This window comes from Vicia villosa, linkage group LG3 (genome assembly GCF_029867415.1).
Source record: "Vicia villosa cultivar HV-30 ecotype Madison, WI linkage group LG3, Vvil1.0, whole genome shotgun sequence".
Taxonomy (NCBI): Eukaryota; Viridiplantae; Streptophyta; class Magnoliopsida; order Fabales; family Fabaceae; genus Vicia; species Vicia villosa.
In genome coordinates, this window is record NC_081182.1 from 73,087,127 (window position 1) to 73,115,027 (window position 27,901).

The following is a 27,901-nucleotide window of genomic DNA, read 5'->3' on the forward strand; positions in this document are numbered from 1 at the left end:
GGATAACATTCAAACAGAAGGGTGAGAATTCAACTTCTTATAGAAAATATAATAATGGGAAATGTAAAATACAATAAGAATACATTTCAAGAATTCATCACTCTTCCCATAAACATGCATCATATGCAATTAATCAAGATTCACATGTTCATGTCATACAACCTAACTCATTCAATTCCACATAATCATACATGATTCCTAAACAATGTACATAATCATATTTCAACAACATATGGATTCTAAGTACATATAATTTCACATCTACATCACATATGTTTCAAATCACATATATCACAATTATAACACAACAATCATTCATATCAAATGAATCACCAAATTCACTTATCACATCTTATACACACATAACAATCACATAATTGCATACGTGCAAACATCACATAACACCAATGTGACTCAATGCAAAACATGTGACTCTATGCATGTGGTACCCAATGTGAACCCAGCGTTTCACCGCTTCCGATTCAATATCTAGAATCCAAGCCACGCTCCCGATCCGGACAAGATCAAAGCCAACACGCCTATTTCCAATTAAGGATCACGTCTGCTACGCCTGTTTCCATTCAAGGATCAACGTCTCTTACCATGTGAACCCAAGTTTCACCGCTTCCACCATAAAGTCGACCATGCTATGAATGTATGTACAATTACCAACAATTTATGCAATTAAGATTATCTCATCAATCTTAACTTACCGCATACCACAATAATCCAACTCTATGAATTATCCCCCAATTGTACACAACATTCACAACACAATTAACAATTACAACAAGGCATAACAACCATCATCTATCTAGTCACAATCATCATGAATATATTAGCACACATCTTACCAATAGTTGTTATTCATCACATACCAAAACGTAACGCACATAAAAGCATTTACATGTATTCAATCCACATCTCAATACATACACATTTAAATGATCATCATCCACAAGACACATTCAAATAGTATATATATATATATATATATATATATATATATATATATATATATATTCATCCCAACACATCATAGATATCACATCACTTAACACATCTATGAATATTAGTCACAAGTCATTAATTCATAATGCACACATAAGTAATCACATGTTATCCATATATTAACATAAAATTTAAACCATTCCACATCAACTAGCCCTTAGCAACCAATCACTTAATTCACGGTTATCATCTCACATAATACATCCATGAACATTGATCATGCATAATTCATCTATAACATACACATATAATTAAATATTATTCCAAATTATCATCATAATTAATCAAACAAGTGCCAATCCATTCTATTATATCATATAGACAATTATTTAAGCTTCAATATGCTTCAAACGGCACCTAAAAAGGAGTTACGGATCAAAAGTTATGACATTTTAAAGTTTGGAAAATTCTGCCTACAGCAGGGTCCGCTTAGCGGCCATCTAGCGGGCTTAACAGTAACTTCAGTCTTCGCAGCTCCGCTTAGCGGCCAGAGTCCGCTTAGCGGCCGTGCGATTATGCAGAAAAACTCAGCAACATACAGAACTGCGAAATCACACACCCACCACTCCAAATCACTTCCAAACATCAATAAACATCAAATACAACCAGTATTCATCATTATTGAACAACATATATCATCAAAATCATGTTTAATCATGTAAATCCATAGAAAATAGCATAAACCCTAACTTTTCTATGTGTTCATGAAATTGCAAAGATGAAGAGATAATCACAACAAAACACATTACCCAATCATATAGTCTATAAGAACTTGTATTCAAACCCTTACCTCTAACTCTTAAATCCACCCTCTTCAAGAAATCTACAATTCCTCTTCTCTTGTTCTTTCTCCTCTCTTCTATTCTTTTCCCCAAATTTTGTTCTCTCTAAAACCCTAGTTTTCTCTTCTTACTATCTTTCTCTTAATGGGCTTAGTTATGTTATCACCCACCCATCCATTTATTAATTAGGCCCAATACATAATATACTACTAATATCCTAATTATATCATAAAACACAAATATGCATATAATTAGATATTTCAATTAATTATTAATTCCACATAATTATTAAATAAATAATTAATTAATAAAACACACAAATAAGATAATAAATAAAATATCTAATAAAATCGGGCTGTTACAAGCTCCACTTGTTCTTGAAAGTTTGTGAGCTTGAATAGGTGTCTTGGCTGCAGAATTTCGTTTTTTTATGATCTGAATGGCTTGCATACTTATATTAGATGGAATTAGGTCAACAGTTTTGGTTTTAATCTTGTTTAATCATAGATTGGAGATTTGATTGAAATATGGTTTTAAAACTTCCAAAATTGGCACAATTTCAATCCAATCTCATCAATATGTTTTTGCACGAATTTGTGTAGAATATATGATATTTAGGAGATTGAATTTGATTGGAAATTTAAGCAAATCAAATCTCCTTGTATTTTAATCATTTATTTGATTTTAATCACCTTTTAAATGAATAAAAAATTCAAATAAAATCAAATATTCATCACAAATTCGTGGCTTTGAGATTGAGTATCTTTGATGACTTGGGGAGCAATATTGGTTCATATAAAGTTGGGCCTCTTTGCAAGAAAATCCATTTTGAACCTCTTTTACTTCACATTTTCCTTTCAAAATTGTCCAACTTTGACAAGGCATATCTCCCTCAATTTTTAAGATATGGAAGAGTTCTAGGACTTTTTGGAAACCTCAAGATGTCCTCTAAAATCCACTTTGGAACATATTTTGTATTTGGAGATTTTATCTTGATGATATTGCTCCTGACAAAAAACAGCTTTTGGTTGACTTTCAAAAAGGACCCGTAATGTTTTGATCCATATCTCTCAAGTAAAGCATTTTTAGTCTTGGCATGTGAGAGACAAAGTTGTATAGAATTAATTTTCCTTTAAAATGAGTTTTGGATGGAAAATTTATGATGTTCCATGTGAAAGTTATGGCTGGTCAAGGTTTAGTTGACTTTTAGGTCAAAAACCCTAATTTAGAAACTTTGAGTTTTTGTTGATTTCTGAGCTTTCCTTGATGAATCATGATCAACCCTTTATCAAATGATGAATGATACTTCAAAATGAGGATGTTGACCAAAAATCAGGAATTTTGACTATTCTTTGACCATAGTTGACTTTTAGGTCAAACTAGTCGAGTGTTGACTATCTGAGCAATTGACTGAGCAGTCTTTGGAATTGAAGCTTGAATTTTGGCATGGGGATAGTTTGAAACCTAATAAGTCATATGAAATCCATCGGAGACCTTGAATCATAAATTTTCTTAAGAGAATGCAAAACCCTAATTCAGGAAGTCTATGCTTAGGAGAGTGTGCATTCAGTCAAGTCTTGAGCCTTTGATTTTCAAGTGAGCTTGAGTATAAAATGTGGTGGGAAAATTTTGGGGTATGACATGTGGTATAGGACATTCCAGTTTAAATAAATTTGAATAAAAAGTAGTGATCTTGAACACCATCCAGTACACATAATGCATTGGGTTGGATTTTGAGGCTAGTCACTATAAAGTGGAAACAATATTTTTGATAAGTCATATCTTTCTATATCAATACACACCTTACAATTCGTTCAATGAATTTATGCATAAAAATCAGCATTTGTTCAATGTATTTGATTTTCAGTAAAGGCGGTGAAGGAGATAATTTGCTAATGCGAGCACCTTTGAAAATACTTTTTTTTATATTTTAAAGTTGGAGAATCCGAAAAAATGTGTGTCAACATGTTTAAAATAGGAAGGAGTCCACTTTGTTTAATTGTTACTCTATGCTAGGTTGACCTTCTTAGGAGCACCATTTATTTTTATCGGTTCCGATGATGGCTTCAAATATGTGGTTTCTAGATAGGCAATCTTCCTTATCTACTCCATGATGTGGAGTTTCATGTTGTCATTAGCTTTCAAAATTGAATCACTTCCCATTTGGTCATGATATATATATATATATATATATATATATATATATATATATATATATATATATATATATATATATATATTCCATTTAACATCCTTCATTACACCATCAACTCTTCAATGTAGCATGATCATTTAATTCTGTTAGTTGTTGTATTTCAAAAGTGTTTAACTATCATTTAAAGCATAAACAATATTCTCTTTCACCTAGTCTATAACTGTGCTTTTAATATATTTCAATAAATTTGGATATTTCTTACCCATCCTCTTAAATGTATTACAGATTCGACATATATATCTCTTTTGTAGAAGAATTTATTTATAACATTTTAGGTATCCATTATGCTTTCCAATATCACACCAGCTTTGACGATTTTCCCACCTTCACCTTCGATTTTTTTGGTCCCTACCGCGAGTTTAAGTATACTTATCACATTTTTAGTTATGTGATACCTACAAAAAAATGCATATGATGTATGAATTACTTTTGCAAACAAATCCATCAGTGCGGTATCACGATCGGTAAAAATTAATGTTGGCATGTTTTCTTGGTCCTTCAACATAGTCTGAAAAAGTCATCTCCGTAGAAGTAACACCAACAATTTATAGAAGTGGAAGTTTGTACTTATTGGTCTTTTATGTTGAATCAATTATGAGCATAGTGGGAAATATGTTGAATAACTTAATGGGATCGGGATGAGTCCAAAATATATCTCGAATTCTGTCTCCATCCTCGACACTTTATAGTTATTATAATTCAGTTCTTGGACCTCTTATCGCCTTGTTGTTTCAGGCATGAACATTGTATACTTGCTTAATATTTGAGACAATAAGTCTTTTCTTTTTCAAAGTTGCAAGTATGTTTTTATACTACACCATGTTCATTGTCATGTTAGAAAAATGATCTCACTCCTAAGAATTAAAGCGACACACAATGGAATGACCGACTAACTTGCAACACAAATCATGATTATGTATACCATAAACCACAGTAAATGTCCATGTATTATTCGCCTTAAGTTACTCACATAACTTAAAAGATACTTACATTTCCCCGAATTGGTGTCATCCTGTTTCAACTTTCGGATAAGTTTTTTGTACTTTCCACTTCTTTCACATCTCATTGTCATTAATTTCGGTCTTTTATCAGAACCACAGTGTGGCCTCCCGATTACACTATCGAACCCAAATTTTGCAGCCTTCATGGAGATCCATTGAAGCATATGTTCACTAACATCAAACTCATTTTCATTTGTAAATTGTTTACCAACATCTACCTCGACATTAACCAATTTAACATCTATATACATGTTGTGAATTACGAAAAAAATTCAATATCAATTTGTGAGAAAAAGACGAAGGTTTGATATTGAATTAGGTAAACAACTTTCTGATTTTTTGACAATATTGAAACATGTTTTCTTTCTCTTCATCAACAAGGATTTTAAGGCATACTTCAACAATACACAATATAAACATCTACCTCGACATTAATCAATTTAACATCCATAGACACAATAACATCTACCTCGACATTGCATCATTGTTGTACCAATATAAACAGAATCAAATATAAAGTCAACATGAAAACAACCAGAAATTAAACATCTGGAAGTTAACTTTCGGATGCACCGTTCATTTTAAACCAGATTCTTACAAGCAATGAGGAAGGAAATATTGTACATTACCTTAAATTTCAACTTCTTTTACTTCTTTTGATCGATGTGAAATAAACAGAACAATATGGTTTTGAAGTTCAAAACTAGATTGAGAATGAAAGGAGATTTTTGTAGGGTTTTGGGAGTATGGTGGTATGATCATGAAATAAAGAGTACATGTAAGATGATGTTATATTCATTTTCCCGCTTAATAATTCCGAAAGTTAACTACTAAATTATTCACTGAAAGTTCTAAAATAAACACACTATCATGATTTTAAAATATACCTAGAGGTTAGTCTGGAAGTTAACCTGCAGACTCACTCTTCCACCAATACGGAGGTTAACTACCATATTTGCCAGCATAAAAGACTCACTTACGAAGTATTTTAGTGAGCATAGACTTCCATATTTTAGTGAGTATAGGGGGCGTCTAGAAGATCAATTCCCTTAAAACATTACTGTAAGTGAATCCAACCATTCATTGGCCATTATCATTTTGAAATACCTCAAAACTAAGACTTTCTTACCTCACACTCATACTTCTACACCTCTCACCCCTACAATTTTCCAATAACCCAAATTTACCTCTTTCAGACTTCACCTTTTAGAATTTTTACAGCATGAAACAAATTTACAAATAAAGAGAACTCTTCCCCATTAAAAACATGCATATAATCAGTACAGCCAAATATTCACAGCTAGTTTTAGACCCGACCAAGTTTTTTTTCAAATTCTTCACATAAAATGTTGGACATTGTCGGGAGTCACATCCAAAAATAATTAAAGCAAAAATATGCTTCATTATTCTCCTGCTCAATGATAAAGACACCCTTGCAATGGGGCTGCCCATGTGGAAGAGATCATTAAAATATGAAAATTCTCAACCCTTGCTTTTTATATTCTTGAATTGATTAAGCTACAATAGAAAACACAACCGACACACGTTTATTATCGAGAGAAATAGGAGCAACATCAATGGTCAACACTGAGAGCAGTAGCAGAAACTCAAGATGGACTCTCAAAGGAACCCCTGCTCTCGTTACCGGCGGAACTCGTGGAATCGGTCATGCTGTGGTGGAGGAACTAGCTGAGTTTGGTGCCACAGTGTACACTTGTTCTAGGAACCAAGAAGAGCTTAACAAATGCTTGAATGAGTGGAAAGAGAAAGGTTTTTCAGTTCATGGATCGGTTTGTGATGCAACTTCTCCTTCTCAAAGAGAAGAGCTTATTCGAAAAGTAGCTTCTGTCTTCAACGGCAACCTCAACATACTTGTGAGTTACTACTCTTTCTTTCTTATTCATATTTGGAATACTTAGTCTAAATTATGTACATACTTCATATCATAATCTTATGAGCTTAGGTAAACAATGTTGGAACAAATGTGAGAAAGCCAACTCTTGAGTATACAACCGAAGATTATTCAAACTTGTTGTCAATTAACTTAGATTCTGCATATCATCTAAGCAACCTGGCTCACCCTCTTAAACAATCTGGAAATGGAAGCATTGTGTTCATTTCCTCTGTCGCATCTCTCACAAGTGTAGGTTCTGGAACCATCTATGCAGCATGTAAAGGTATAACTAACTATGTATCATTATATCATCTTTTGCTAAAAAATAATGAACACAAACTATTTCGAACGACGCGATTCGCGATTCAATTCACCGTGCTGTTTTCTTCAGCTGCAATCAATCAGCTGAACAAAGGTCTTGCTTGTGAATGGGCCAAAGACAATATAAGGATCAACTGTGTTGCACCTTGGTATACAAAAACACCACTTAATGATTATGTAATGCTTTTTCTTTTCACACCTTTAATCTTCAAATTCATATGTTATTATGTTCATAACTTTGGTTGCTAATTGTTAATCTTTCTTACAGTTATATGCAAAAAAAGAGTTTGTGAATGAAGTACTGTCTCGAACACCGATAAAGCGGATAGCAGAAACACATGAAGTGTCTTCTTTGGTGGCTTTCCTTTGCCTGCCAGCTGCTTCCTACATCACTGGACAAATTGTTTCTGTTGATGGAGGATTTACTGCTAATGGATTTCAACCCAGCATGATTATTAGAAGTGATTAATTAAGCTTATAAAAATAATTTATGACTTATGCTTAAGTGCTTTTTAATTTTATTTTAATAAGTTTCTCAAAATAAAGCTTGTTTTATTTTAAGACTATAGGACTATTTCTGCATCATATCAGGGTCCATTTCCATACTGTTTATGGGTTCCTATATTCTAATCCAAGTCTTATTAATAATCATTTTAAGACAGGAAAATCTCATTGCACCCCGGTGCTTTCTCAAAGACTCTTTGTAAAAAAACCTTAAAATACTCGTATATTTCGGATATGTATTTCTAAAGATATATTTTTTTAAGAAAATTTGAACATATATAGGAGAGATATATTTATTCCAAAAGTAAGGGTAGAATACTTACTTCAAATCTTAACCATTGATTTTCATTAATCTAACGGTTTTAATTGATTATTTAATCTAATTATTTTTGGAAATAATTTTCGATATAAAAAATTAATTATAACCGTTAGATTAATGATAATCAATGGTTAAGATTTGGAGTAAGTCTTCAACACTTACTCTTGGATTAAATATATCTCTCCTTTTATATATATATATATATATATATATATATATATATATATATATATATATATATATATATATATATATATATATATATATATATATATATATAGGAGGGTTATATTTACTCCAGGAGTAAGTTATTATAACTTACTCCAAATCCAGACCATTGATTCTTTTCAATCTAATGGTTAAAAATAATAAGTAATTAAATGTGGAGAGAGAAAACTATTACTTATTATTTTTAACTATTAGATTGAGAAAAATCATTGGTCTAGATTTGGAATAAGTTATAATAACTTACTCGTGGAGTAAATATAACCCTCCTCATATATATATATATATATATATATATATATATATATATATATATATATATATATATATATATATATATATATATATATATATATATATATATATATATATATATATATATATATATATATATATATATATATATATATATATATATATATATATATGAAGTCACTTCATTTTCGGAAAAAAGTGACTTCGCATATACAATTCCGAAATCACATTTTTTTAAACAAAAATGTGTCTTCGGATATGCATATTTCAAATATACCCAAAATAAATCAAGGTGAATCAATATAATTAATAGTATAATTAATTGTATTAATCAAATATATAATTAAATATACATTATAATCAAGATATAATAATATCAACCTATTAAATATTTAAATCAACACATTATTTTTATACAAATTAAAGAAAAAAATCTAATATAAATTAAAAATTATAATATTAATAAAAGAATATTTTTAACATGATAACTTCATTAATTATAATGCATAATGTTATAGTCATTTAAAATAACTATTTTTATAATTTAAAAAAGAATTGTGACAAATAAATTATTACAAAATTAAAATTTTATTTAATCTTTTTAATTTTTATTTATAACAAAGACGCATAGTTATAGGCAATAATTTGGACACACTCACCAAAAAAACTAAAATATAAAATAACTTTTTTTACTGTTTTTTAAAATAGTTTAAAAAATAAATGGTATGATTAATATTTGTTAGTGTGCCTAAGAATGTTTCATTTGGTCTTCTGACCATAGAAGAATAACTCTCATCTTAAGCCTATTTTGTGATCGTATTGTTTGATATTTTTAATTTATTAAAATTATTAGTATATCTTAGTTATACTTATATGTTTATGAAAAATTGTTTGGAGTTTTATATGGTTTTCGCAACACCCTGTATTTTCCATGCATTAAATAATTCGAATTTAAATTAATTATCGAGATTAATTGGTATTTTAATCGAATTAAATTGGAGAATTGAGATATAAGGTAATTGGATCAGTGTTGTGATTAATAAAGGGGAGGTGCTAAGTGTTAGGTCTTATTAAAGTTATATTCTATTTTTCATAAAAGAAGAAAAATAAAAGAAATTGAAAAATAGAAGAGCAAAAGAGGAGAAATAGAAGAACGTGAAAAAGCTTTGGAAGAGGAAGAGGAAGAATTCAAGAATTTAACTAAGGTAAGGGGGACTCTTTCGATTATCATCTTTTATCAGTTTGTAGATGATAGAATTGAATTTGTGTATTGTTTGATTCAATTGAGATGTATGTGGGGTTTTGGGGTTTTGAAGTTTATGGCTCAAATTCATAGATTTTATGCAATTGAATGTTTGTGGATGATTGGTGATGTTAGATAGACTTATTGCTTGATAACTTTGTGTGAAATCTCTGAAAATAGCTCTGTAATTGTGTTATAATCGAACTGGTACGAATTTGGATTGAGTGGAGGGACTGAAATGCTGTCAAAAGTGAAGTTGTTGTTGCAAAAGGGTCATAATCGGTTACGGTAACCGGTTACGTTGAGTGTGTTTTCCAAAGAATTGAATTTTCGAGCTCGTAATTGGTTACGGTAACTGATTACAGTATGTTTGGAATAATAGTGAATATGTTACGTCAAGCGTAACCGGTTACGCTATTGTCCGTAACCGGTTATACTGGGAACTTTTTGAAAAATAGTTGACTTTTAGTGGGTGTAATCGGTTACACCATTTAGGTAATCGGTTACACCGTAGCTTTTTGAAAAAAATTGATATTTCTGAAATCCATAACTTTCAAACCGTGTACCCGTTTTAAGCGCCGTTTCGAGCATTGTAAAGCTAATGAAATGTTTTATATGATTAAATGGTGTGATGAATGATGGCTCGACTTTATTTTAAAACCTCGATGAAAATCCCTTGTGTTGTGTTTTGTACATTGTGTGCATGAACTGATTAATGTGACAATGTGGAGGTGTTATGACAACATGATTATAATGTGATGTTGTGTTCGGGGTGAATAATGTATAATGTAATTGTTTGGATTATGTTGAGGTGTGAATACATTATTCATGATTGTTGCTCGGTGTTGAAATATGAATGTATTATTTGGTGTTGATGATTAGCATGCTATAGGTGGTGTGTGCATTCACATTCATTTGGAGTTGTATCCTGGTGGTGTTTGGATCAGCGGTAGCTAATTCTCACTGTGTGGAATTAATGAGTTGGCAGTAGCCGTATCCCGGTAGTGTATGGATCGATGATATGGGTTAATCCCATGAATTGGTACCACATGCATGTAGTTCATTGCATTAGTATGTATGCATTATTATAACATGAATGGAAGATGTCCAATGTTATGATGTGATGCGATTGATTTTATTTGTTGTGGTTGATGAATGTTGCTGTAAATCTGAATATATTTGCAATTGGGTGAATAATATACTAATGATGTTTTGTTGTTTATGAGCTTATAACATTTGTTAATTGTGAATGAGATTCACCCTTACTGTTGAGAATTTAAAATATACTAATATTAGGAATTTAAAATTAATAAATCAAAATTTAATGGTCGTGATTTATTATTCTCATTTCTCATAATAATCAAGTGTTCTCACTTGAGTCGTCCTATATATATATATATATATATATATATATATATATATATATATATATATATATATATATATATATATATATATATATATATATATATATATATATATATATGTTTCATGTATGGAACAATGATTCCGTCTATGAGAACCGCCTTATGATTCTCATGTATCTCCACAATAAAATCTTTTGGATTATAAAGTCATGTATCAGTTATAACGATCTTGCTTAAAGGACCAAAATGATCTCCAATCCAGTTTCCTAAATCACTTCATCAACCTCAAAACCATCCTATATCTTCCATCATCGCCACCGACCTTGATGTACGAGAAAATGAAGTCTTGCAAAATGATAAACTTAGCTATCCACCAAAGACCAAAGCAAAAGCCTAAAAACCTATCCTATATGGTTTGTCAGCGTGAAGTTGAGAAATTTTCTAGTATGGGCCCCGAAAGTACACTTATTTGGGTGGAGCCTCATGTTGAAACTCCTCATTGACGCAAATGTCTCCTACAAGTCTTTGACACGGTCCTTCTTCTCAGGGGTTTTGACCATCATATCATCAACGTATACCTCCATATTTCTTCTTATTTGTGAAGAAAACATTGTATCCATTAATCTCAGATAAGTAGCCCCTGAGTTTTTGAGACCGAATGGCATCACCTCATAGTAATAATTATTTATATTCGTCATGAATGTTGTCTTGAGTGCATCTAACGGGTTCATATGTATTTTGTTATAGCTAGAATATGAATCCATGAAACTGAGCAGGCAAAACCAGGATGTGAAGTCTATCAACGTGCGATAACAGATAAGGATCCTTTGGGCAAGCCTTATTGAAGTCAGTGAAATCCACGCACATGGAACACTTCCCTAATTTCTTCTTAACCATTACAATGTTCGATAACAAATTCAGATATTTTATTTCTTTAATAAACCAAGATTTTAAGAGTTTCCCCACCTCTTCTACTACAACCTTCCTTTTCTCCTCGCCATCTTTTTGCTTTCTTTGTTACATGGGCTTCGAGGATGGATCTAAAGACAACTTATGATAGAAAATACCTGGATGAATTCTAGGCATGTCAGAAGGTTTCCAAGTGAAAAGGTCTACATTGCCCATTAATATTTTGATGATGTCAGATTCTTCTTCCTGAGATAAACCTGAACCGACCTGCACCTTTTCTAACTCTCCCATGGGGGTTGGGCTATCTTGTACTGGGTCCTCCTGAGGGTTAAGTTCGATTAGGTTCACTTTGAGGGGGTTCTCATTTTTTGGTGAATCTTGCTACACTTCTTTAATTTTAGGTTGTCTTTATAGCATTTCCTTGCCAACCCCAGGTCACTCTTTATCACACTCACACACCTATCATCTAGGGGATATTTTAGGGTGAAATAAAGATTAGATCATGCTGATTCAAAGGCATTTAACATTGTTCTTCCAATAATAATTTTTTAAGAAGAATATGCATTTACGATCAAATATCTTTCTTTGATGCCCTTTGAGGTATCTCCACTGCCACATATAGTCATGACAGGAAGATGACACAACACTTGCACCTGCTCACCCAAGAAATCGACCAAGGTGCCCTTGAAAGGTAGTAACTAGGTTTTATCCATATTCATGCCTTTGAATTCATCTCAATAGAAAATGTATGCGGAACTACCTGGATCAATTAATACCCGCTTTGCACTCTAATCATGGATTTGCACCTTTATTATCATTGGTTCATTCTCGTGCGCCAGCACTCCTTCTGCGTCCTTTCTGGAAAAACTGATAGTGGTTGTCCTTTCTTCTGCTTCTCAAAGTAACTTCTAAGAAACATGCATTACTGATCGGGCATATCTCTTTCAAGCTGAACTAGTTTCTCCTCCACTAGCGAAACCTGGTTTCTCGCACCTCTTTGATGCTCTTTCCCTTTTAGGAGAGGGGTTCTCCAAGCTAGGCTCTCTCTCTCTGGGGAGGGCTTATTTTCCCCTGTGATCCTCCACATCCATTACATAATACAATAGACGACCCTTTTGTATCAGGATTTTGATTTCTTTCTTTAACGGATGGCAATCCTCGGCGTGGATTCCTTGAATATAATGATAAGAGCATCAGACGCTTTCATCTTTACCCATTATGACATTAACCCCCTTAGGGATGCTTGGCGTAGAGATTAATTTAAGATGGTATACTTTCTGTAGGATATCTCCTTGTTTTATGTTGAATGGCAAGTAGTTTTTAGCATAGGTTTCGTACGGCCTCCAGGAAGGCTTTGTTGTCAACCTGTCCTTTGTCCCGGATTTGTGATAGTTTCCATGAACTCGATTTTGTCTTGTCTGGGTAGTGGCTTTACATTAGCATCTCAAGATCTCTTCTCCATGTTGCTTTCTTCATCCATTCTTATTGTTGGTTTTTGCGCCAAGGATTCATTGAAGTGATTGGGGTTCGGACCATGCTGGAATGCTCCTACGAACATCTCCTGATTCGGGTGAGATATTTTAATGGTCTCCTCATTGAATTGTGCCACATATTCCTGGAGTGACCAGAATATCCTTGACAGACGTTGAATAAGTTCGTTGTTGACACCTTTATATGCTTGCCAGTAGAGAAATGTTGTACCATCTTCATGGTCAGATCTTGATACTTGGTGATTGAGAACATGTGTAAGCTCATATACAAACGCAGGGCCACATCCTTGAATGTTTTCGCCATGAGTTTGCATTTAAGAGAATCGAAGGCGTCGGCGATTGCCATTTGATTGTTGATAGCTATGAAGTGCTCCTGAGGATCACTCTTGCCATCGAAAGATAACAAGGGTGGTGGTTTGATGTTTTCTGGAACTTGATCGCTCTAGATTAATTTCGAAAGAGGTTGTGGATCCAAAAGCTCTTCTTCCGCTTCAACCTCTTGTTGGGTTTGAGTCTACTGCAGTGTATTAACGCTGTCTTGCAGTGACTCATTTTGTTGTCGTAGAGCTTCAATGATTGTTAATAATTGTGCCATGTCTGGCGGAGTATGAGGTTCACTCCTGGTGGGAGATGATCTAGACATCTAGTTGGTATGGTATTAATGATTTTGTGATGATTTTTTTGTGGCCTGGAACAATTTTATCGAGGCCCCACGGTGGGTGTCAAATGTTCTTGCTAAAAACATCTTTTGGATAACCTCCCTGATGCTAGTTAGGTGAGGTCGCAAATGTAAGGAAATGTGCTTGTTACTAGTGTATTTTTTCCTCTGCTTTCATATGTCTCCTTATTTTATTGGATGTCCTTTATATACCATGTGTTTTCAACCTTTTGTCCATGATGAGTCGCGCCTTCGACTCTCATGCTTTAATGCTTGAGATAACGTCTATCATTACCATAATTGCCATCAATCATGCTCTATAATGACTCCACCATCAAATTCGTAACCCCCTTACGACCCTAGGATTGCCTCTTAACCGTTACGTCGGGGATACCAACTCGGCTATCTAGCTTCTACCAAGGACCGAGCTAGACGTGCATGGCTCCGAGCACCTAATGTTCGATCTATATCAAAGACCGAGCTAGGTGCTCTACTCTAGGATCTTGCACGACTATGGCATACGAGTAACAACTCAACTCCCTATTGGTTAAGGACACTTTTACATCTCCGGTCTCACCATCTCGACCAACACTAAGAGAGAGAGATATCCCGGCTAAAAATCCTGAGATGTACAAAATTAATAACGGAGCGAACAAGATTACTAGACTTTTATTTCGTGCAAAACAATTAAATAATTATTTCACTTTTTATCCTTTTTTCATTTTATATTTTTTCCTTTTCACTTTTTTTATCTAAATTTAGTCTAGCTCTACTAAAAAAAACTATAAATCTAATCTATAATCTTTCAAATCTTAGTTTTAGGTTTTAATTTGACGTTTTGGAAATTTTGATTGATCCATTAATTTATTTAAAATTCTATTTTATATAAATATTTATAAATAAATAATTTAACTGAAATTTATATACATCGACTCAATCAATTTTATTTAATAATGTAAATTTTGTGACATTATTTATTTTTTTAAAATTTATGAAAATAATTCATAATATTGTTTGTAAAAAAGAATTTGGTTTATTTTCATAAATTTTTTAAAATAATTAACTTATATTTTTGTATTTTAATTAAATATATAAATTATAATATAATAATAATAATAATGATAATAATAATAATAATAATAATAATAATAATAATAATAATAATGATGAATAATTTATTCATATTTAATTAAATTAATTTATTTGATAAACTCAAAATAAAATTTATTGCATGTGGTCTATTCTTTTTAATGAAATAGATTTTTTTTAAAAAAAACTTAATAATTATCTATTTTAAAAACTCTGGTAAGACTTGGATCTGTGTAGCCTAGAGCATAAGCTTTTTGTTCGTTAATTTGACTTGTTTCCACCTTTCAGTTTTTGAAATTTTTTAGAAATTTTGAAAGTTGATGCATAACACAAAAATTAATAGCACCTAACAGGAGACCGAAACCCGGAAGTTTCTGTTACAATACAAGAATTAACCGTATTTAACAGAATTTGAACTCAAAATCTTAAAAGAAGCACATTCTCCACACCGAAACCTCCACCGCTAAACCAATTTTCGTTGAAATAATTATAGTACCTAGTTTTTTAAATAACCATTGAAATAACTATATAATTAGTTTTGGGCGGTGAATGCTTGACCAGACTGAAATTAATGCAGACATTGGCGCTTGCTACTCTGTCCTTATCCTCAGATAATGATGTATCCTTCTGTAGAATCAACCAGGACGTTGCCCCCACTCCGGCTCCATTCTCTTATTAACAAGGCAGCATTGTAATGATATGACTATGTTTTGTTTTTATGCATATTTATACTTTTAAGAAAAATGGGAAATGGTTTGAGTTAAATCCAACTTGATTCAACTCAATTAGATAAAAGTCGATTAAAGTTCTTAGTTCAATTTAATAATTTGAACTGATTCTCTGAATAGTTTTAGTATAGACCAAAACATAAATAAATAAATTAAAATTAAAATTTTAAATATAAATTAAGAATCTTATAATTTACATCAGGTCCAAACAGTATTTGTTAAAAATATATATTTTAAAACTCTTGTATTCAATTTATATTTTTTAATGAACTTTATATAAAGAACAATAAAAGTATAAGGAAATATTTTTTCTAATGTGAGAAAAATTGGTTAAATATTAGATATTAAGTGCTTAATCTAATTAAATAATTTGACAATTAAAATAATTTTATTTATTTTTATTGAATTCATAAGAATTATAAAAAATATTTCTAACTTATACGTAGTACAAATTAAATTTAATTGTTATGCATTGTCTGCAAAAAAAATTACATCATCACTGTATCATGATCATTCGATTGTATTACTTAAAAAATAATTAAAATAAAAATTAAATATTTTTAACTTATGATTAATTAATAATGTAAAACTTCTTTATACTGTCAGTGTATTTCAATTAAATTCATACAAATTTCATCTAAAAAATATTTATAACTTAAATTGCTATCCCAAAAAATATATACTAGTTGAATTTAAATTTTTTATAAACAATGGAGTTGTAGATATTTATTTATCATCTTTTGAATTGTATAAAAAAATAGGTTTTGAACCAATATAACTCAAAATATAATATTGGTTCAAGCAGAGGTGTAGTCTGTCAGACTGCCACAGCAGAGGTGCATTCGACGCTGCACAGACTGCATAGTGTACTATTGTACTATACTTTTGTCTTCTAGCGTCTCTCATCCTTATCCTTTGATTCAAATGAAATTTTCTTCGTAGCACCACAAATATTCCCTCCAACGCTTCCATTATTCCACGTTTGCCCTAAAATTCACAAGGGTTCATCATTCTTTTTTTCCTTAGCTAAGTTCACTCTTGCTTCAATTTGTGTTCCTTGCTGCAGACCCGTGCAGTCTTGCCTCAGTTTGGCATAACTAACCTTGAAACAAGTAAAAACACATTAAAATAACAAAATGAAGCACCTATTGTGCTCCATGCTAATTCTTATAAAAACAACTAAAAAGCAATAAAATATTAATTAAAAAGAAATTAATTGTTAATAACCCAGAAGATTATAGCATGTATTAACTCACAAAATATGGGTTAACATATGAGAAACAATTTTTAAAGAATGAAACACTCAATGAAAAATGGGAAACTTTGCACACAAGGGTTCTACTAAGCATGCCAATTTGTTTACCTGTGTGATTTTGGTAAATAATCACTTAGTTTTAAAATAGTTACTTGCAGGATCAAACTAAAAAAACCTAGGATATTTTGTGCATAGTTTCTCAGAAAAGTGTTTGGTTGTTATTGTAAAAATAGAAATAGACTCCAAAGTTATAAGAGACGAAGAATAAAAATTATAAGGAAAATAAAGGGTTTCGACTGTGTCGAGATCTTGAAAATATTAAGTTTAAATATAAAAGTAGATTGCTGGAAAAGACAAGTAAAAAGTAAAGGAAAAACATTTTGTATAAATTCGTAAAGATTGTAATGCATAATCATACATATTTTCTCACAGACTCATTTCTCTGACACCCTAAATCCTAACACTAGAATCACTATATATACTAATACATAAATAATTGTCTACAACGACTATGTTTCTAGCAATCGACACGTATCTTACTGCGTGGTTTCCAACCTTCTAACTTGCTTTCATGCATCTTCAATGTATGGATAATACCAAAAAATAGTTATTCAATCTAATCTCTACGTTTTGTTCCAAATGTCATTGTCGACCATCAATCTTGTCGAACTCCTGAGAACAACATTTTTCATAACATGCGAACTCCCAAATCTTAGGGTTAGCATGACAATTTCGACAACAATGATCGAAAACCATTTATGTTGAATCGATCCTTAAAGATCATCACTTTTTACTAAGTATTTTCCTGGCATCTTTTTCCTGTGTCGTACTCATCATGTCGAAAATCCCATACTAACATCTAAATATTAGACATCCCCATATTAAGGTAGCCTTTGTAAAAAAAATTAGAAATTTTGCTAACATATCATGTTTACAATCTTGTTACAAGTAGGTTTTTAAGAACTCTCGTCTTTATTACTTTATGAATATATATTCTTTGAAAAACACCCATAATACAAAATCTCTTGGTATATTAAACAACAAATTTGACATTTGGTACAATTATATTTATTCATTCTTTAAACAAGGAATGTTACCTTAGAACACCCACATCCAAAAAACTCACTTTACTTTATTAAATGAACCCCACTACATTTTTATATTATCACTCTTTTCAGTTATTTAAATAAGTGTTTTAAAAATCAGACTGATCATCAAACCGACGAGGATGCTGGATCACTGGTTCATTGGTTGAACCATTGGGTCAGTGGTCGAACCGCATGACTAAATCGGATTAAACCGGATAACTCAGTTGAATAAACCCGTCTCTATTGCACTACTATATATTCATTAAATCGATCGAACCAGATGACTCAGTCTTTAAAAAATATCAAAACACCTACAAAACTTTTAAATATCATAATTTTACATGTTTATTCTTTATATTCAAAATCTAAATATAATCATCACCCACAACAAAATAATACAAAATATAAATTTAAATAAATTTTAAACCAGGTCTAATTGCAAACAGAGGAAAAGTTGTTCCAAATAAGGTTCGCATAAAGTCTAATTATATTTTATTTTTGTTTTTAAAAAAATCACGAAAACAGCGTTGTTTTGTGCGAGAAAAAAAAAGAGCATGCATTTGAACCGCCGGTTTTCTAAAACCTCCGGTTCACCGGTTTTTTCCGATTTTGATCGGTTCTCACCGGTTCAATAACATATCTGGTCCAGCAGTCAGATCGGTGACCCTTCCGGTTCCCAGTCCAGCCGGCCGGTTCGGTCGAGTTTTTAAAATGCTGATTTAAATAACTCCTTTAGATTTTTTTAAATATCCATAGTCAATCCAAAACTTTAATTTGGACCCTCTGTTGTTTTTAGGGTACAACCATCCCTCATTTTTGTAATCTAATGGTTGATAATGATTCACAAGAGATAAATAAATGAAGAAAATGAGTGCCCGGGATTAGAGCTTGATGGAGACATGAGAGAAAGATGAATGAATAACAAAAAAAAACCATACCCGTGGGTACCACAGATAAAATCCGTCACGGGTACGAGTTGGATGGCTTAATGGATATCCACGGGTAAAATAAATAGATATTTAGTTACACGTTTTTTTACGGGCATGAATACAGGTTTGATGGTATCCGTACCCGTGTGTATTCGTATTCGTTAATAATTAATAAAATTACTTAAATATTAATTTGTTTAATATAAATTTATTATTATTATTATTATATATTATTAGAAATATTTAGTTGAATATGTAATTATTATTATTTTGTTGAATTTATTTATTTGATAAAAGAAGAAATAAAATGAATGTGATTCAATTTTGTTATTATTATTATTATTATCGGTTAAATTTAAAAATATCTATTGTCTTTAATATAGATAAAAAATTAATTTATATATATATATAATAAAAATATTTAAATAATAGTATCCATGGATATTCGTTTAATATTCGAGGGTATCTCAAAATTCACGGATACCCGTTTGACGGATACGCACACGGGTATGGGCAGGTACATATATCATATTTATTAAATGGGGTGGATAGTGGGGGACTAGTATCTGTGTCCACGGATACCCATTAACATCCCGCATGTCCATTCAATTCTAAAACGGTTCCTTTAAACTAGTCTCATAACAACTTTCATATTAATAAAATAAAATAATTTAAACGTAATATATATATATATATATATATATATATATATATATATATATATATATATATATATATATATATATATATATCAGGATCAAATGACACCAAGGTGTCAAACTTAGTAATATGACACATCCGATAACTCTTTACCGCATGTCCATATAACAAAATCTATCGTTTGATTGAAAATTATTAACATATAGATCAAGTCTATAAATATTAACATAAGTCGAAAGTCATTTGATATGTTAAATAGAAAGATCAAAATTAACTGTTTTGATAAAATGCGTAAGATGTTAGTTTTTATGCATCTCGTTGACATGCCAAGTGATTTTTTATTGATGTTTACATTTATAGACATCATCTATATGATAATAGCATTCAATTCAATAGTGAATTTTGTTATGCGAATATGCGGTAAAGAGACATCGAAGGTGTCATGTTACTAAGTTTGACATCTTGGCGTCATTTGATCTTCACACACACACACACACACACACACACACACACTCACACGCTCACTCACACACGCACACACACACGCGCGCGCACACACACACAGACACACAACACACAACACACACACACGTGTTGCCAGTTGGATTGATGTGTGCACCCAGTGTTGCCAACCCAATTGACGCCTATGTGTTAAGTTGCAAAGATGGCGCCAATTCAATTGGCACTAGTGTGTGTTGTGTTTTTTATAATGATTGACAATTTGTATAAAAGTCAAAATCAGAAATATTAATATTAAATTTAGATTACGTTTACATACGAAAATAAACAAAAATAATAATGTTGCCGACCGGGTTGGTCATATCGACTACCAGTTCCACACCCTCTAAATACCCTAACTCGTTTCCTTCGCACACATTGTTGATTCACCTCAAGTGTTTAAGGATTTGAGGTCCCATGAACATCACCATTACCAGATTACTTAACAAGTTATTGCATTTCTAAGAAGTCTTGTGTATGGAATGACATGTTGTCGCAAATGAGTTCGTGACCCATGCAAGAGTAGTTGAGGTGTGTTTGATTTATTGGTGTGCGGTCGAGACAATTGAAGGGCGACATTGATGTGAACAATTCGTTGGAGAAAGGTTGAAATGGTTGTTATGGTATTTGATAGCCATATTGCATGTTTTAGTTTTGTGATATTTAGGCTTCTTAGATATGGGTAGGAGGAAGGGTTGGTGTTATATGATTGTTGGGTGTTTTGGATATGGCGGATATGGTAGGATGATATGTTGGGTGCATATGGTTATTTGGTGTCTTGACGATGATCATCTTGTTGGCGATGGTATAGGGTATGCTTTTGGTATTGTGGTTGGGTGTTTGGCATGTTGAGGTCGTAGGTTGTTGGGTAGGGATTATGAGTAACGATTTTACTAATTTTGTGGGGGGGGGGGTAGGTGTTAAAGCTTCTTGCATGTAAGTGACTTGGCGTGGGTCGTATTGATACATATCTTCGGATATAAACTCAAATCCAACCGATATGTACCAAGCCATATAATTACTAGTTGGTCTTTCTTCGGTTGGCATCCAGCGTTACGTAAGACATGGTCACAACGGTGCTTCCATTAACGATACTCAGATCTAGCAAATTCATGCTAAGGGACAAAGATCCATTGGTCTTTAACTCTTCATAGATGCCATTGTCCGAGGTTTGTTGGGGGATCAGGTATATTTTAAAGCATGCCAAACTGCAGTTTCACGTGATCACTATGATACATCTCCACAATGATGAATCAGAAGTAGAATATTCAGATGAAGCCGAACCAAAAGTAGACGTCGTTGATGATGATGATGATGATGATGAAGAAAGTGAGACATAGGTCGATAATATGTTAAACACCAACATTGAAGATGACGATCATCAAGCTCCATTACCTCTAAGTCATGTATATTGTTTGCCTCAACATATAAAAAACTTGAGCTTGCATAATGATGAGTCATCATCCAATATTTTGTACAACCTGTATATGCGGTCAGAGGGTGAGTTAAAAGTGGGAGACATGTTTCGCACTGGTTGAAGGTGAGACACTAATGGTTGGAGTTTATTTCTGAAGAATCTTGCTCCACAAGCCAATCTCTATTTGATTTTAGACAAACATACTTTTATTGAGGGTGCTTACAATAATCATGATAACAAATGGCATAATCCTTCTTCTATCCATGTCTATTGCGTTAAACATATCGCACAAAACTTCATGCGGGCAATCAAAGACAAGAACCTTTGCAAAAAAGTGGTGAATGCATGGTATGCTCTAACTCAACCATCATTTCAACTTTACTGTGGCGAAATTAGATTGCCAAATGTGGATGCATTAAGGTGGATGGATAACATTCCATTGGAGAAGTGGACAAGGAAATTTGACAGAGAATGTTGATGGGGCCACAAGACAATAAATCTTATGAAATCCATGAACGGCGTCTTTAAAGGTATTAGAAACTAGTAACTAACCCGTGCGTTTGCACGGGTTCTGGTACGGGACGCACATTTGTTTTAAGTCCCCACTTGATATTATAATATATTTATTATATAAAAATTAGTGAAACAAAAAAATTGATAGTATAAGTAAAAAAACAGTTAGACTGGATATTTTTTAAAAGTAAATATCGAGTAAAAGAAATCACTGTCCCAAAGAGGATATTTGCATACCATATATTATGGGGGAGTTGTAAATATATTTTATTATATATATATATATATATATATATATATATATATATATATATATATATATATATATATATATGAAGTATTTAAAATAAATATAACTTGTGATAACAATGTGAGGGTTACCCAAAAAAATAATAAACCCGTGCGTTCGCACGGGTTCTTGTACGGGACGCGCATTTGTTTCAGATGTATATTTTTAATAGAAAAATGTCTGGTACCCGTGAAAAAATAATTATTAAATGTATAGAAAAATGTCAGGTACCCGTAAAAAAATAATAATTAAATGTATAGAAAAATGTCTGATACCCGTAAAAAATAATAATTGAATTTATAGAAAAATGTCTGGTACCCGTAAAAACATTTAGATCAATAAAAAAATTTTAATACAAAATATAGTTTTGTTATAAACCCGTGCGTTCGCACGGGTTCTGGTATGGGACGCGCATTTGTTTTAGATGTTTATTTTTTAATAGAAAAATGTCTAGTACGTGTGAACAAATAATAATTGAATGTATAGAAAAATGTCTGGTATCCGTAAAAAAATAATGATTGAATGTATAAAAAAATGTTCGGCACCCGTAAAAAAATAATAATTAAATGTTTAGAAAAATTCTGGTACCCGTAAAAAAAATAATTGAATGTATAAGAAAAATGTCTAGTACCCGTGAAAAAATAATAATTGAAAGTATAGAAAAATGTCTGGTACCCGTGAAAAAATAATGATTGAATATATAGAAAAATGTCTGGTACCAGTGAAAAAATAATAATTAAATTATTAGAAAATATCTGGTACCCGTGAAAAAATAATAATTGAATGCATAGAAAAATGTCCAATACCCGTGAAATAATAATAATTGAATGTATAAAAAATGTCTGGTACCCGTAAAAACACTTAGATCAATAAATTTTTTTAATACAAATACAATTTCTTTATTCATTTATCTATAAATACAATTTCTTTTTTCATTTTAATACAAAATACAATTTCTTTATTCATTTCTGTCATTTCAAAATCGAAAAATATTTTGAATATCATTCATTTATAAATATGCATTTAAAATATTATTTTTTTAACATAAATGATTACTTTCTTTATTCTTCTCAGGAATATAACTAATTACGATTTAAAACATGTCCATTTTATTAATTAGAAATTATTACATATTTAACATTTTTTATTAGTTGTGCAAATTTACCATTTTTATGATAATTAAAAACATGTTTATTAATTATTTAGTAATTTTCTTATTTTCTATATATTAATATAAATTTAGAAAACTATTTTAAATGTTGATCATAAAAAAATTTGTCATTTCAATATCGTAAATGCTTTGAATATGATTCACTCATAAATATGCATTTAAAATGTATGATTTTCTTTATTCTTCTCACAACTATAGCTTAATTACCATTTAAAATATGCTCATGCTCTTAATTAGAAATTATTGCATATTTAACATATTTTTTAGTTTTGGCTTAATTAACATTTTTATGATAATTAAAAACAAATTTATTAATTACTAAATTATTTTTCTTATTTTCTATATATAAATTTTAATTATAAATATGTAATAAAAACTATAATCTTTTTATAGTTTCCATATAACTCTTTGAATGTAATAAAAATAATATTTTACAGTTATTAGTTATACAAAATAATACATAATGCATATAAAATAAAATAAAAAATATTTAAGTACTAAAAGATAAAATTAATTAATAGTTAATCAACATTTCTCAAAATTATAAAATGATGGCCCTACATTGTAGGAGTAATAATGTCCTTTGGTAGGTGCAATGTTCATTGGTTACTGCAATTTATAAATGGATGCATTAGACTTTCACATCTATAATTCAAACAGGGAAGACATGGGAAACATAACCATGAATGAAAAATATAAAGCATTTATGAGATTATACCAAAAGCAAACAGAGTGATTTCAGAGATAAAAACATTGGATGCTGTAATATTATCAATCAAAAGTCACAAATAAAAAAGTGTATAAATTTTATTAATGACATATATTAATATAATAATATTTTGAATCATATAAATTAAAGTTAATAATAAGTGACACACATTTTTATATTTTTCCAATAACACATCTTTTCAAGTATAACTTAGATGGATGGTGTGTTTAAGAAAATTGAAACCGAATCCCATAAATTGTTAAACTGCAAGAAAAATTGACAGGAGAGAATTTCTTTTCCCAATTTGACACATTGATGGGTACATGTTAAAAAAAATATTTTTATAAAATAATAATTATATATGAATAGAATATAATTTTAAAGACAATACATAAGAACTATGTATTTAACATAATTCAGAAAAATAGTAAATAATAACAAAAAATAATTGTATAAAATAAAGAATTAATAACTGTCAATCATCCTATATGGTAACAAATCAGTAACTTATTAAATTGTTTTTATTTAAACTTAGAACATGTAAATACCATTTAAACGGTGAATTATTATAATTATTAAATCATTTAAACGGTGAATTATTATAATTATTAAATCATTAAAAATATTTATACAATATTGATTTAAAGATTTAAAAAATATTTCAATGGTGAGAGTGAGATTTAAAAAAATATTTTAGCACATCCTCTTCCTCAGTGCTAATTTTAAATAACAATATCCTGTAACAAAAAAAGAATTAAAAAAAAAACAATATCCAGAGTTCAAAATTGCATCTGATATGCTATGCGTTTCAAACACTCCAAATTGAATTTGATATGCATACTAACATGCTTTAAAAGCACAACTGATATCAAACATGGTTTTACTCATCGGCAAGCATTTAAAAAATGGCAAAGTAAAATCAAACAGAAAGTATATGATGGATAGGAAGTGCACATTCTTCCCTAGAGGAGCATCAACAACATATGAGGAAATGTTTTCTAAAAATTCCAACTTAGCTATAGAGTAGATATTTCTAAGAACTACTGTGAAGGTTGTGTTGTGTGAATCGTGACTTTCTATAGAAACACAAAATGGTCTATAGTAAAAACAAAATAAAGCACAATCTTACATTAGCATCCAAATTAAAGTTGTCGAAGCGGAGAGCGACATAGTTTAACGCTGAGCGGGAAGATGGAGGTACGATGTTTCTTGGCATAAGCATTTCCACAAATATTTCTAACAAACATTATATACTGTAAATATTTCTAACTGCATCTCTAAGAACTAAAGATGCTCTTCGGTGCACTTCCTGTATGCCCCTTGAAAAACCAGCAAGCCACAATTTCTGCAAGGTTCAAAGAAACTGCCTTAGAATCAAATGATAAAAGCAAATTAACAAAATTAGCCAACATCACTCAACAAAATAAGAAGATTTGCTTTTAATTCCAATCAGGGAAAGCATAAGATGCCACATCGACTAATTAATCAAATTAAGAACAATCACCTGACTAAACAAATCATCATAAGTAGACATAAGACTGCTTTGTCCAACAGCAGCACAAGCCTTGCCAAAAGGTGTACCAGATACTGCAGTGCCTACAAAATCACCTGGATTGCTTTCAACAACCAACAACATTTTATTTTAGGAAAATTTGGGAATACATAACAGCAACATAACCGTAACAGATCTACAACACAGAACAACAATAACATCATTATCAAAAAATGAAAAATATTTAAGGTTTTCATCAGCTTCATTACCGGGAAAACACAAGACAAAGACACCATTACATGTTTACACGAAAATAGGCATGAGAGGAAAGCTACAAATAAAACAAAAACCCAGATTTAAATTTATACGAATTAGAAAAGAGAGCAACATCTCTTCATCATCACTCAGTATCAACAAAAAAATTCCAGATCTGAAGAAGAAGAACTTATCTGAAACGAAAACTATAAAAATGATATTAGTGATGTTGAATAAATAAAAAATGAAATGGCTGAAAAAACATTGAACAACAATATTATAGTTAAACAAAACTGATACATTAAGAGGAAGAGGAAAAAAACATATACTGCCATTGATGTCTTTATCATCTTGAATGATGAAGCAAGTATAGAAAGATGAAGCAAGGGTAGATGAAACAACAAATCCAAACCTGAAACAACAAACACTAAATTAGAAGAAATTAGAAAAAAACTTTAACGAAATTTTTGGGTTTTTAACATAAAAATCAAAACTTTAATGGATGTAGTTAAGAAAAAAGAAGAAGTCGTAGTGGTAATCAAGGAGAAGAAGAAGAAAGGTGAAGATATATTAGAGGAAGGAGGAGGGAGGAAGGTGGAAGATGAAGTTTGCTGAGAAATGAGGAGGGAGGAAAGTGGAAGAAGAAGATAATAGAGAAGTGACAGACTACAATAAGAAAGACATGGGAAAGAGGAAGGTGTAATGATAAGACATGTTGAGTAAAGCAAACAGTATAGTTGGGTTTTCAAGAAATATATCAAATGAAAAAGATTTGGGTTTGTTCAAGAGTGCAAGTAAGCTGGTAGAGAAATAAGCTGGTGCAAGTGGTAAGCTGTGGCATAGAAAGAGTAGGTATCAAAGAATTGCAAAGAAGCCAGTCACGTGGCTCACTATCTAAGCAAAGGGTCATTCTGGTCCTTTCTAGAACATCAATCTTTCTTATATTGTAGATCTACCAATAACAACATTGATGAGAACAACGTATTTTAAGTTGGCATAACTTTTTGCAACTAGAGGCGAAGGATAGAGTGAAATGTTAATATTTAAGATACTAAATTCTTGTCTTTGAAATAATATTTAAAATACAAAAAATTCATTTAAATATACTTGTGAACTTTTATTTATGAAACTTTTCATGCACGTAAATTATAAATTTACGGATCAGAAAGTATTCATGAATTTAATATTAATATTCTTACAACAATATAATATTAAATTTTATAGTAACATCAAAAACAATTTCTTACACAAATAAACAAAATCTCTTGCAGAAATCTAAAAGGGAAAGTACACATGGGTGGGTCAATACACGAATGGGCAGTGCAGTTTTCCGTATGGAGCCCCACATGGCATGGCACTCGAGCTATATACAAAGTGAAGTGACCAACGAAAGACACCAGGCAGGTACTAGGGCAAATGGGTAATTAAAGTTTAATTTAATTTTTATTTTATTTTATTTGTTACTTGTTCAAGATATCCATCATTTTATGTCTAAATCATTATCTAAACTTAAATTATTCATTGGACAGAATCACAATGTGATGTGACAGTATATATATAACTTTAAAAAATAAAAATAAATAAAATGAAAATTCTATTAATAATTTAGATTTG

The 27,901-nt window shown here is 31.0% G+C and overlaps 1 protein-coding gene and 1 long non-coding RNA gene across 2 annotated transcripts; one reads left to right on the forward strand and one right to left on the reverse strand.

Moving 5' to 3' along the window:
• Positions 1–6,434: 6,434 nt before the first annotated feature.
• On the forward strand, positions 6,435–7,902 carry LOC131656099 (tropinone reductase homolog At5g06060-like). Its single transcript, XM_058925876.1, has 4 exons — positions 6,435–6,883; positions 6,973–7,186; positions 7,295–7,401; positions 7,493–7,902. The coding sequence occupies exons 1-4, from the start codon at positions 6,587–6,589 to the stop codon at positions 7,691–7,693; spliced, it is 819 nt and encodes a 272-aa protein (XP_058781859.1). The 5' UTR covers positions 6,435–6,586; the 3' UTR covers positions 7,694–7,902.
• Positions 7,903–25,613: 17,711 nt separating this feature from the next.
• Positions 25,614–27,087, reverse strand: LOC131656100 (uncharacterized). The gene is made up of 2 exons (XR_009299987.1): positions 26,045–27,087; positions 25,614–25,885 (listed from the first exon to the last, which is right to left on the reverse strand). It is a non-coding gene; the product is annotated as an uncharacterized LOC131656100 (long non-coding RNA).
• Between the last annotated feature and the right edge of the window lie 814 nt (positions 27,088–27,901).